General features: G+C 41.7%; 1 protein-coding gene across 1 annotated transcript in view; it reads right to left on the reverse strand.

Moving 5' to 3' along the window:
• Nucleotides 1–3,370: 3,370 nt before the first annotated feature.
• tshz2 (teashirt zinc finger homeobox 2) overlaps nt 3,371–13,695 on the reverse strand; it is a 39,551-nt gene continuing 29,226 nt past the window's right edge. Inside the window, exon 3 of the mRNA XM_080899906.1 lies at nt 3,371–7,129. Within this exon, the coding sequence (XP_080756032.1) occupies nt 4,092–7,129 (3,038 nt within the window). The 3' untranslated portion in view covers nt 3,371–4,091. The remainder of the gene's footprint in view (nt 7,130–13,695) is intronic.

Below are 13,695 nucleotides of genomic sequence, written 5' to 3' on the forward strand. Positions count from 1 at the left end.
TAAATGTTTACTTCTTATAAATTCTAATTGTGTTTTTAGGTAAAGTACTACTTAAATTTGACATTTATATTGGAATACAAATGTAAAAACTAATGAATTATTTACATGCTAAAGTACAGCCCTAAATATCCTGAATGAAGCCCGTCTCACTGACAATGACTCAAACATAACAACGTTAGTCACCCATCCTTTTTGGAGCACTGGCAGTAGTGGTGTCTAAAAGACAGAGGGGGGGGAGAAATAATTAAAAAGCCAAATGTGCAAAGATTTAAGATCGCTTGAGCATTATCAGGAGCGTGGCTGGACCGACTGTTTAAGATTCTGAAAGTTTCAGAATATCTCATGCATTATAACTGAAGCACCACCCTGAGTTCCCTGAGTTTAATCCTTTTTGCAAGTGCTTCATCAACCTTCAGCTTTTTTGACAAGACAGAAGTTTCAGCATGTATGATTAATAAGATACAAATGTGCAACTGATATTTGATAAATGACTTTGGTTTCATATTCATGATGTACAATGAATATGCAGCACCAGGGGCTTAGGCCTACTTGATTGATCAAATGTATTCCATTCATCACTTATTTTTGCTTAATTAGCATATTTGAAGCAACACCATTAACAGTGGAGGACTATGGGCTATTTGGAAGATATGATGTATGTAAGGGAGCAGACATACGTGCATAACTCTTTGTCTTGCAGTGCTCATATTCTCAGGAGGTAGAATTCATTAGAAGGCAGATTTTAGAGCTTATTATTAACCACAAAAAGGAGGAAATAAAGATGGAAGGCAGGGGTGTAGCATTAGGATACGTTGTTTTTATCCCTCTACTACTTTTATATTTAGAGTATGTTCTTCGCCATATTTAAAACTAATATCATGTCACCGTGTCTTCAATAGTACATTGTAGGGCAATAAAATGTTCTGATATGTAATATGTGATAGGAATAGAGCAATGCGACGCTCTTTGTTGGAGATTTCTCCGAGGGACGTAATAACCTGAGGACTTTGGGGAGAATAAATGGGAGTAAAGGGAGTTAGGATGTGGGTCATTATAGCTATAAGTTCTAAAGCCCTTCATTAAACACATGAGCTCGTCATTACGCTGCTGCTGCTGCTGCTGCTGCTGTGTGATGAACATTTTGAACCCTCCTCCCTCCCCGCCACCTCCGGTTTACAGGCCAGATGATGCAAGTGAATCCATGCTTGTCTGGCACGGGGCGAAGCAAAGTCAAGCACAGTGTAAATGTTTTGTGTGTATCCAAGCAGGCAAATTCTGATGCACATTTGCCCTATTACAGCACATCAGCATCAGAGAGACGCACGCCAGTGCAAGCAAGGAGCGCACACTTATCATTATTTGATAGCATGTTTAATGACAGATTGACAAAGGATTCGTAGATGCGAGCTGGCGTCAATTTTGCTAAGGTCGCTTATCACTGCATCTGCGACGCAAGTATACTTATGTGCATAATTTGATTTTTCAGCCAAGCCATTAGGACTATTTTAGAAAGTATCTTCAAGGAGAGAATAATAGAAGCACTTTTGGTATTTGGACACTGAGACATTTGCAAAGCCTTAAAACATTTCAAAACAATTTCACAGCTGAACTTTTGTAAAAATCAATGTTATTAATAGTGAAAATAACATAATAAATTGGCTTCATTCCATTTAGGGCGAGGTGTGACCGCATCCACTGTTCACTACATGTTTTCTTAATTCTATTTCTTTTTTCATTAAGAGCAACATGAACGGAGTCATGCTTCATCACTGGGCCATCTACCCAGCGCTAATGTGGAACTGCAACAAATAAAAGCTTATATTGTGTTTATATTAGGTCCACGTATGAGCGCGTTAGCGTCACTGATACGTATGACAACCAGGTTTTTTGTTTTTTTTCCACCGTGCATGTGTCTGTGGGTGTGTCTGTGTTCAGTAATTAGCCATGACATGTTGCATGTAGAATGCAATTAACAGCGTTAATGTATGCAAACACTCAAAATGAATATAAAGCACCCAAAGAATAATGGGGTTATTTCACCTAATTATGATGATTATGGTACCTAAAGAATGTAGGTATTTAATAAATCACGCATTAGAAAGAATAATGTGTATTTGAAAACAGCGGATATGTATTTTGATTTGCACCTTTAAATTATTTCACGATAAGAATCTTATTAACCTTAAAAAATGCACATCCATACGAGCTTTTTGTGTACCAACAATAAATCCCACATTGACTTTGACTTATTAGGGCAAATTATAGCCAGAGACAACTAATTTCCTTCTGTGGCTGCACTGATGACAGCATTTTTCTTTAGTTAGCCTTGGGTAAGTCTCTACTAGGTTGTGCTGATTCTTCAAAATGCACTTGTAGACTAAATATGCTCTGAATAACTGCTGTGGATAGAATTACGGCAAATCAACGTGCATTTGAGATAAAAATGGAAAAAGTATGTGCTGCAAAATGCACAGCCTCGCTTTAATGAACAAAAAAAAACCCAATAGTATTCTCATTGTTTCTCTGCAGAGCATTCTGCTGCAGCTTAAGGACAATGCTTGCTTCAAAAAAAAAAAAAAAGAAGTAAGTTGCTCCTTTAAAACATAATGGCCCCACAGACAAATCAGAGATCCATCGGCGAAGAAAGGCACTAAATAATTTATAGCTTTAATCTGCTCACTGAGGTGTGTGGTCTTTGACAGTAATTATAAATGCAGGGAGAAATTATAGCTGAATACTTTAACTGCATTAGGAGTCATCTGATGAACAACGTGATTGCCTGCTCATTTCCAACAATAGGGGGCAAGTTGGTGTCACAGCATTCAAATCACCACAGTGCCCATGTGCTTTTTCCCATTTACCATCAAATGTCAGTTGCCTGTTATAAAATAGAGATTTGATGGGTGGAGGTAATTGAGGACTTGATTGCTTGAAAAAAAAAGATGAATTGCATAAAATGTTTATGAATTTAGGAGGCAATTATTTTTAATAGCCTTGAAATAATAGAGCTGGAGGAAATATGTTTAATTGTTATGATACCATCTTGCGGCAGCATTCACAGGAAAGCAATAAAGTCTGACAACAAGATCTTTGAAGTGTATCTAAAAGTCATAAGGTAACAAATGAGTGTGGCGTGCTCTATAGTGTCGTGATGTTGTTCTTTGTCGTGTATAGGTTCTGTGTGGCCTGCGAAGATTTCAATGAATGTTTCACAGTATTTTACAGGTCCACACATTCAGCTGATACAGTATGAATAACCGGAAAGGCTTTATTGTGTGAATTATATTATTATTGTGAATCATATCAGCTGATTATTATGTGTAAAAGTAGGAAAATAATCAAATTAAGGGAGCCAAAAAATACAAGGCAATCAAATGTTAACTCTTTATTTGAATAAGTAAAAAAAGGTGCAGGTATCACAGGTATCATCTGCCTTTTTGTTATCCTTGTTGCATGAAACACGTTTTTTTTTTTCCTTCTAAAATATATTTACATGTGAAAGAGCCTTATTTTGAAACTGTCTAATTTATTTTTGAGTCATGTACAGGATCCGAGTCTAAACTGGTGATTAAATTTTTATTAAAGTGCTTTTCCCCCCCTCGTCTATCGTTGCAACACGAAACATCTTTACATAGCAATACACTGTACAGGTCTGCATGAGTGTGATCGCGTTATCAGGCTACCTGCTTCAACAACTGCACGTCTGTGCGGCTGCACTGTATCACAGAGGTTGTAAAGTACAGTTAGTCATTATTTTGTCTTTGAAATACAATTGAAACTTGACATATCATACAAATAAATAGTAGTCATAGCCAGGGCTATTGCATGCAAACATCAGCAATAATGTTTCTTCAAGCAGTAATACATTTCATTACTGGTGATGCATTTGAGCAGGGTGCAAAAGTATCTCTTAGTGTTTCCTTACACAAATTCTAACCAGTGTGTCTTTGCTGTAATCCATTAATTTTTTTTTAAGTCGTTACAATGCACACTACACAATGATAATTGAAAAATGGTTGAAATATCTGACCCGTGTATTGAAATAAAAAGGCAAGAAAAAGGAAAAAAAAAGGTGATGGTAATATGAAAAACTACTCCTTGTCCATTTCCACATATTGTGAATGGTTGTCAGGGGATTTGCTGTGAGTTTTACTCAAATGGAGTTTGACTGCATGATTACTTGCAAATGTCCGACAGCAGAGCTTGCATTTGAATTTTGAGTCAATGTCCTCCTCCGCGACTAGAGCCTCTGTGGCTCTGACGCTGAGGGCCTTCGACAGTTCTGGCTCCTCTACCTTCGTCTGATGCTCTACCGGCATTTTGCACATGTCTTTGATTTGGAACCCGAGATGGGATTCCAGATGGGAAATGAATGTGGTGGGTGACCTAAACTGGGAAGCGCAGTCATTGCAGTAGAAGACTGGGTGGCCCGTGTCCATGTTCTTCAGGAATTTGGTCCCTCCCGTTTTCCGCAGCTGGTACTTTACATTTGCTAACCAATGGCTTATGGTAGTCATGGACAGGCCAGTGAATTTGGAGATGTGCATCCGCTCCTGAGGGCCGAGGTCCGAGAGCAAATACTTTCCTTCAGAGGTCTGGAAGAGGCTGGAGGCAAACTGAGCTTGCAGGATGAGAAGATGGCGCGGATTCCAGTTTGACTGTCTACCTTTACGCTTGTGGACGGAGTACACCTCCGCTGAGACATCTTCGAAGCGCCTGACATCCGATTCCAGTTTCATAGATGGAATCCTTGATGGTATTGATGGTTTTGGAGTGGTGGCTTTCGGAAGCACTTTAACCATATCGGCGATATCAGACAGAGCATATTTCTGTGGCATCGGTGCGGAGGGCTGCATTAGCAGGGAGCTCGCCTTGTTGTGTTTAGATTTCGTCAGATCTATTGGCTGGTCATCGTTAACAAAGAGAAAGGGGTTATCAGGCTTATTTCTTACAGGATTTCTGAGCATTAAAGCCGACTTCTCGCTGCTACGATTAATGTCTGCAAACATAGACTGTGTGTGAGCCGATAGTTTATCTACTCTTGAGTTATTGGGCTTATTTGCTTTCCCCAGATGATTGTTCAGAACTGACTGCAGTGCACTAAGAGGGTTTATGCCAAGTATATCCAGAGTGTCACTGAGAGGCTCTGAAGTAGTGCTGCGTCCATTGCTGGCAGTGGGGCTCGGTGTCTTGCCTCTGTCGGAGAAATCTGGGCTCAACTTTCCTTTGATCGCTTCACTCCCTTCATTCACACAGTCTGTATCAAGCTTTGAAGAGGAAGAGGAATCGTCCTGACAATCGCTGTCATCATTCTCCACCAGATCAAACTTAATATTCTGACTTTCTTTACCATCGCTAATGCCAACCTTTTCTTTTTTGATGTCCACAGTTTGATGCTGTCCCTGGGGAGCCTCAACTCCCACAGCACTGTGGTATAACTTCCCCTTTGGGGCAATCGGTCTCAGCTTGTGGTTGAACGTCTGCTTTAGCTGAGTAGGTGGAGATGCTGAGAGAGGGGCGCTTTTGATGATGCCAGAGAGCTGATAGGCAGCATGAATGCTTGGGTAGGCACTCCAGCTCGGTGTCCCTGTTTGAGCTTTATTTATGGCAGAGGCCACTGTGTTGGCTAAAGATTTAAGAATGTCCCCTCCTCCACCAGAGTCCTGTTCAAGATCCTCCTCACGTAGATAAGGGTACTTAAAAGTCCCATTGCTGGCCTTTTGATCCTCACTCTCTTGCTTGTCATCTTTAGTATCACTTTCTTCCATTTTGTCTGAAGTACCTTCCCCCTGGCTATCCTTCTCACAGTTCCCTGGGGAAGGATTTTTTGGAGACGCTTTTTCTCCTTCAGTGTCACTGACAGCAGGCTCAGCCAAACCCTGGATCTTCTCTATGGCCAAGGGGTCAAGGGCTAACTGTTTGCCCTTTTTAGAAGCTGAGTTTGTAACTTTGATGAAGTGTCCAGTAACCATCATATGTGTGGTCAGTTGCTGAAGGGTGTCATGGGAGCTTCCACACTCCATGCATTTCAGAATCTGAGATTTGCACGTCTCAAACTGCCAGGTGTAACTCGCTCCATTCTGATATCCATATCGATTGTTGTTGGCGTTTGCAATGCTGGCAGCTCGTTGTGCCTCAGTGTAGCCAGACACACCAGTCGTGGAGTCAGGGGAGCAGGGCCTCGTTTCGAAAGCCCGTTTCTTTGCTGGTGGCAGTAATTTGGGTGTGATTACTGGGATCGGCTCTTTTAAAGGCACTTTTTGGTAATGCTTAGTTTTAATCATATGGACGCTCAAATCCTGGAGCGAGTCAAAAGAATGGCCACAAAACATGCACTTCAAAACTTTCTGCGCATCCTCCTTCCCTTCCATGTCTTGCAAATTTCGTTTCCTAGATTTGGAGGACGAGGCAGAGGAATTACTCTGTTTGCTGTGGTTGTTGTCTTGGTAGTGCCCGCTCTTGTTCATGTGAACTGTCAGCTCAACCAGAGTGTCATAAGCAGCGCTGCAGTCCTTGCAGCGAAATCGGCTGGCTCCCGTGAACACCGAGCCACAAGGTTTGGTGGTTTGCCTGTAGAGGTGCACAGAGCTAAAGAGGTTGGGTTTGGCTGCAGGCTTTGGGGAGAGTGTCTGCTGCAAGGTCTTAGAGAGCGCGTCCTGGTGCCAGTCGAACTCACTCTTGGTGCTTCCATTGGTGCTGTCACAGTTGGCTTTGCTGGTGTTTTTGCCAATTTTCAAGTCCATTCCTATCCCCGTCCAATAAGAATCCGCGAGAAAGTTTGCATAGGCCGCCCTCATTTTCTCTAAGCTGCTGCCCGTCTCTTCTTTATGCTTGGAGGTGCTGCTTTCTTCGTCTCGCTGGCTCTCAGGTGGCGATGAGGTTTTGAAGTCTGAGAGCCTGTCACTGCTGTCGCTAAGGCGCGATTCCAACTCTGCCTCTTGATTGGAAAGGACACTAATGGGAGAGTTCTGGTTGCTGTAAGTGTTAGTGCTCTTGTTGTCGAGCTCTCTGTCCTCAGACACTTTGGGGCTGGTCTTCTCCGAGCATTCCTCTTCAGTCTGAGTGTCGTTATCTCCGTCTTCTTCAGCGATGGAATCCTGAAGAGCGGCATCTTCATCGGGCACGTACACTAAAAAAGCAAGAGAGATATAACATTAAAAACACACTGTGAAACAACAGTTTCGTTAATTTGTAATTTCTAAACAATCTATACAGTGAAAGCAAAAGTCATTCCAGAAAGCATAATGGCGATTGCCTTGTGCCTTGGGAGGCGGCTGAGTATAGGTGGACATAATGTTTCTGCTAACAGACTGCTGCTGGTGTAACAGCACCATTTGATTCACGACAGGCCATTGACTTAGCGCTGTGTCCAAGCTTTCCCTGGCCTCAAGTTGAGATGTTTACAACAATCATTGGCCACTGAGTGACAAAAGGAAATTGATTCTTCTGGGGCTTGTTGAGTGTTATTGCAAATGACCTATTCCACGGTGATTATAGATGCCTCAAAACTGCAATGAAAATGTAAGCCTGCTGTTCTGGATAACATCTTAGACTCCCTGAAGCCACTTGTGAGGAATGGCTTAACATAAACTGAGATATTATAACATCCCTCAGTGATTTAGAAATAAATTAAAAGCCATAGCTGAGAAAAATGAGACTATTCGGAATATTCTTTCAGCATTCTGTAATTTGACATCGGGCAACTGATTTTGTTGATAGCAAAAATAAAAGTATATTGTAAATACGGACACTGGTCCCGATGCAAATGTTGATCACGCTGGTGGAAAAAGTGATTCAATTATCAGTGCTAAAACCAGACAATTATACAAAATTTCAAAAGATTACTGGCAATCTGTCAAGTCATTATATTTTCCCTGACAGTCTCATAAACAGCAATTACTTCTTTCATTATTCACCTGTTCATTCTCTCAACTCATAGAGCACAAACATTATTGCTTCAATTAACAGATAATTAAACAACAGTATTTCTAATTGACACATTTCCCATCATCCAATTAGTGGAAACTCTGACTCAGCACAGAGCCGTGGCTGCAGGGTCTGCGTGGCATATGAAGACGGCTACAGAAGATTATTACAACCTTTCTGACAATAACTGTTTCTGATTATTTTAAATCTAACTACCCGGCAACCCACGCCAACAATATCGCAAACAAAGTTTGCATATCTGTTGAAGACATCCTGCAGTAAATGCAGTTTGTCAGAGTTGTCACACATCTGAGATATTTTCCGCCTCGTAGTCGTGCTGGAAAATGTGCATTTTGGGAGAGACGCGGCAGATGTGCTCCGAGTTAAATATGAATAGGACATAACAGCCCTGTCCAGGCACTTATGCATTTCATGTGGTTAATATTTCTGTTCTGAATAAAGGGGCACTCCATGAGGGGATGACTGAAGCCGAGCACTCAGAAGTCCCACACTGGGCAGCCCATAGAATGTCTTCGTCTTCTCTGCCTTCTGAAAGTACGACTTTTTTATTATCAATATTTCACAAGTGCCTCAAGAGAAACCCGGGAGATGAACTGCTTGCTAGCTAATGGATGGAGATGGAGATGGGATTCGGACTTTCAAAACAAACATCGAGCACAGGGCCTGGCGAACAAGAGCCTGTACACACACACACACACACAGACTCAAGAGCCCCTATGTGCTGTGACCTTGATCTACCGCAAGAGAAATGTTTTGATTGGCCAGCCGAGGTCTGTGATGGCCTCCGAAACACCCTTGATGCTAAGGGAGAGAGTTGTCAAGAGCACAGAGGTATGTTTTATTTATAGTCTTATATATAGTATTCACAGTGAAGGAGAACACCAATGGCTTTGACAAGCAGCCAGTTGATGTCATCTCTCTTCAAAGTCATCACTAAAGCTGAAAGTATAGCAAGAATGTTCACCAAAGTGGGGAGAACAGTATTTTCCAGTCTGGTGGTGGTTAAAGGAAAATTGTTCACTCCTTGATCAGACCATAATTTACAGTGCAGGCCATTTTCTGCACATCTCCTGTGCCTAGAAATTTACTGCCCTCTTAGTAAAATAATTGTGCATTTGACAAAGAAGGGATAAACACTGGGTTCCTGGAAATACGACAAAGCTATACCGACTTTAATGTGAATGTTTGTCCTCATCTTAGTATTTGAGGATGAAATTGACAGAGATTAACAGCTGCCCTTCCTGCTGTTGTATGCCTTTCTATCAGATGCCCCCAGTAGCAGACATCCTGAGGCACCAATTAACCTTCTAGAGGGGATCATTCCAAGATACCCACATGTCTAACTCCGCTTCTCACACCATTTGTAACTGTGCTTTGCCAGCTCTTGATCTACCACAGAACTGCTGCCATGCCAAGCTGCATTACTCTTTAATCCAAGAGCACACTCAAGGACAATGTGAAAACAACCAAACACCTACAAGAGTGATCATTGTATTGTGACATGTTTGTCAAGTGATACGCTTCATAAAGCAGCACTGTTCAAAGCATAAGCACTAAGTTGTGTATCATCTTGTAAAACAATAGTGAACAGCTATTTCTAGTTCTTGGGCACAGTTCTTGTTTTTTCATAAATCAGAAAGAATAAGAAATGCTGGCTTTGAAAATGTTGTCTCGGAGTCCGAACGAGGCAACTCGTAGCCCAGCTAGCCTTAGAAAACAAGAGGCTGGCATGCCTTGCTTGAGATTTAGCATGTCATAAACTGCTGTAAAGCCTCCAATCTGTGTCACTACAAATTTATATCTTCAGACAGAGATATGCAAAGGTCAAAAAACCTGAGGTGTCCATCATAAATCAGACGGTTGAAGTGTTTATAACCTTTATCCGTTAGAACAGACTCTTGGCATAGCGAGGCTGGGATTTACAGAAGCGGCAGCCTGTTTCTGAGCCAAAAGCTTTTTCCCCATACATCCAGAGAAAAACAGCTAACTGCACAGAAAATAATAGATTATATTTACTGCTACCTTCATGGTGGCATGCTGTCCAACAGGGCCGGTGTTAAAAGCGTACATGAGATTATATTTACAACTCAACTTTTCAGCATTAGTATCTTCATCGAGCGAAATCCCCTCTCCCAGAGGAAGTGAGTCTATTCAAAATGCGTCAGTCATTGTAGAAATGTATGTGACAGCTGTAAAAGGGCATTCTGTTTCCGATATTAACATGCCAGGAGAAACTTTTGTAATGGTGAGAACATCAACATTTATCCCTTGGAAGGTCAACATTTCCTTCATTAATCTGACAAGCCACAGAGAGTTAGCAGCCCGAGGAGCTTAGCTAATGGACAGCTGCAATACCCATCGCAGGACTTTGTGAGTATCCGAGGTAACACTATCTTCAGAGAAGATTGGGTAATTCATAGGTGCCAGTGACAGGTCTGCACGTCTGCGCCACTTTCCCCAGTGCTCCCCGGTTGTCTCAAGCTACAGTTTTTGCTGCTCGCAAATCAATATCTCTTTTTACTTCTCATTGATTGCATAGCGGTGGGACCAACCTAAGCAGGACTGTTATGACATTTCTAGATTTCCCCCTGTCCTTGGAACAATCAATTACACGCGCATGGCAATCAAAACCTCTTTGCAAAATGAACCTGCTCCATGACATTTTCATCTCCCGGATTTATGCCACGTGAAGAGAAAAAAAAAGGGAAGAGAGAGAAGGAGATAGAGAGAGGCCTGCTGGATCGGCAGAGCACACAGTAACAACGCAGGTCAGGACTGAAGCTTCTCTCCGGGTCGTCTGTAAATGTAGTACTATGTATCTGTTTCCACTTTGTGCTTTCACTCACATCTAAGCAATGTACCCAGTTAACTGTAGCTTTACGTGGCGCAGCACTTAGTCACCGTCTGCTCATCTGTTGTTATAAATAGGTGGGAAATGTCACTCAGAAAGTACTTGCTGTACAAAACATAATTGCAAACAAAGTTGTGAAGTTTTTTCCTCTTTGTCAATGTTGGAAACAGCATGATGTGTTTATAAAAGTCACCATGATGCGATTTCTTCAGTGAGCTATCATTAGAATGAGACGCGCACATGCCACAAGGTTTAATATTTGACAGTGATATCTGACAAACTCGGTGAGAAGTGCACGTCAAGATCAAACAGATACATTGTCAGACATCCTGATGATAGTCCTGATGACACATCTGAAGTTAATTCTGAACTGAATCACATGAGAAACGGCGAAGACCTAATTCTGAGCCCCGAAGCCATCTGTAAAGATCTGTAAACACCTCTCTCTTCATTGTTCCCTGTCAGGAAACAGTCTCCCCGAGCCCAAGGACACTGCAGAGTAAAGAGAGAACAATCACACGCAGCCTGCTCCCTTTGACAAAATTTGTCTGGAGGTTAATTGATATCACAGAATGAAACAGTTTTTGAGTTGCTTTTAAATCAGAATGTGTCATTAGATCCTGTCTGACCTATTATTTAGTTTGAGCACTTTTGTGTTAAATGATTCCAACGATGCAGTTAACAGACTTGGAAACTCTGCAGACAGACTGAGTCTTTATCGTGTTGTATTTAGCTGCAAACAGTTATTAAGAATACTGCAAAAAAATATATAAAAGACTAGATAATGTGAAGTGGCTTTAAAAGCAGCCACGAGTCCCTGCAAAGTAGTTTTGCTGGATCTTTCTCAGGCTTTGTCTAGAAATCCATGAGACAGAAACACTGTTGTTAATTTTTGTATGCATGAAGGAGATGTAACTTAAAGCGCATTACGTACTTGACTAAACACAAGCTATTCATGCAGATAAATGCCTTGCTTTCATCCACCCTCAACTTTAATATTTAATAGTCTAATATAATCAAATAAAAACTGGAAGCTCAAAAAAGACACGGACAACTTGAGGACAGATTGTGAACACAACAAATGGCACAATGTGCTCAGATGGACCCGGAGCCAGATTAATATGATAGGATCGCAAATATGACACCATATCCTGCCATCTGGCTGTTCATTTGGGCAAAAATGATCACAATAATTATGGCAATTAATCAAAAATGTTTTCACAACCAACATTCTGTTAACTAAAAACACAGAGAACTTTGGAATGCACAATCGCTAATAAACACACACACACTCACGCGCACAAGTCGCACAGCTTTCGAGCATGTTTAGTTTGAGTTATGGGACATTTTTATGTAATGACACAAATGTGGGAGTTAGTAAAAGTCTGTTCCTGCATGTTGCATGGATGCTAATCATGGTATTTACTGAGCCACATCAGATTGCAATGTCTAACTCCAGGAGCCCCTTCTCAACATGAAGTCACTGCTCCTTTTGATGCCTACTAGAAGCTTCTGCTCTGAGATGCATCAGTCGGCCGGCTGCCTAATTGGAAGTGAGCGGTGGGAGAGCATTGCAATCTGCACTCCAGCACCCAAGTCATCGCTTTGAACGTGCCACAGCCGCCACATTATATGATGCTGCCTGGTGTTGCGTCTCACCAAAGGGTCCCCTGTCAGCACCAGAGGAGACATTTATACATATAATGTTTCCTTCCTGTCTCGTAGGATTTTTTAAACACTGACGGCACAAAGCCAGGTGCTGTATGCGCATATGATAACAACTGGAATTTTGAATGTGTCAGGCAGCCTGAATTTTGGAAATAGTTTTCAGTCTCTTCAATATTACCAGTTCTAATGCACTGCTAATAAGCATTGATCCGAATCTGTTTAACACAGCTTTCCACTGGTCTCTGGTTCAGTATGAGCTGTACTCATACTGTGTATCTAAATGCATTTAAGAATAATCCAAAAACATATAAATCTCTAATGCTGACCTTTCTATTTTTCACATATGTTGTATTTTGTAGCACAGCATCGATACATTTTCTTAAGTAAATTATGTGAACGGTTCTTCCTCCACTAAAACGACTGAATTTCATTAAAACGAGGGGGCAGATTTTTAAAAATCCATAACATTTACTTGGCTAGCTGTAATTAAGAAGAGCTGGAAAAAAAGCGAGTTAATGCTTTAAATTACTGGCTGCTGAATAAACCATAATGAGGTATTTTGTGTAGCTAGCAGCACAACCAGAATCCGCAGTCTCTCGCTAACAGGTATATATAAAAAATTCAAGAACATGTATAAGCTTACAACTGAAGAGGCTTAAAAGCCTCTGCGTATATTTGCCAGATTATGGATGATCTTTTCTGCCCTAACTGATAAAGTTCCAGTTGGTGGAGCAGAAGCGGGGCTGCTTCAGCTCCAGTGTGTTTTCCACTAGCGGGAGGGGAGCAGCCCCGCGCCGCTCTGTCACTTGGTTTCTGAAGAGCCCGTGACACGGCTCTCCAGGAGCAACATGATGAGGTCTGATGGTTCCTTTCTGCAGAATAGCAGTTTACCCCTCATTCACCCTTATCAGAGAGTGAACCCATCATCTTACAGTACGCCACTCAAACCGCTTCGCATATTGGAGCTGACCAGTCGAGCAAACAGGGCGGTACTAATAAAAGACCATCTTGCTTCGGTTCAAATTTCCCTGATTGAATGTCAGTCAGGAATGTTTGCGTGGCAGCGGGGAGGAAAGTGGGCCATCGTTTAAAGGACCACTGCCTTGAACACATAAGGCCTTTGTTCGAGTTTTATGAGATACTGAGTGAAAGGTATGATAGCCTGCAGTCACCTAACGTGCTGTTTGTTTTTCATGCTCACTAGCCTGACTAAATAAAGAGGGTTTCAA

The sequence above is a fragment of the Rhamphochromis sp. 'chilingali' genome (assembly GCF_963969265.1).
Source record: "Rhamphochromis sp. 'chilingali' genome assembly, chromosome: 12".
In the NCBI taxonomy this organism is placed as follows: domain Eukaryota; kingdom Metazoa; phylum Chordata; class Actinopteri; order Cichliformes; family Cichlidae; genus Rhamphochromis; species Rhamphochromis sp. 'chilingali'.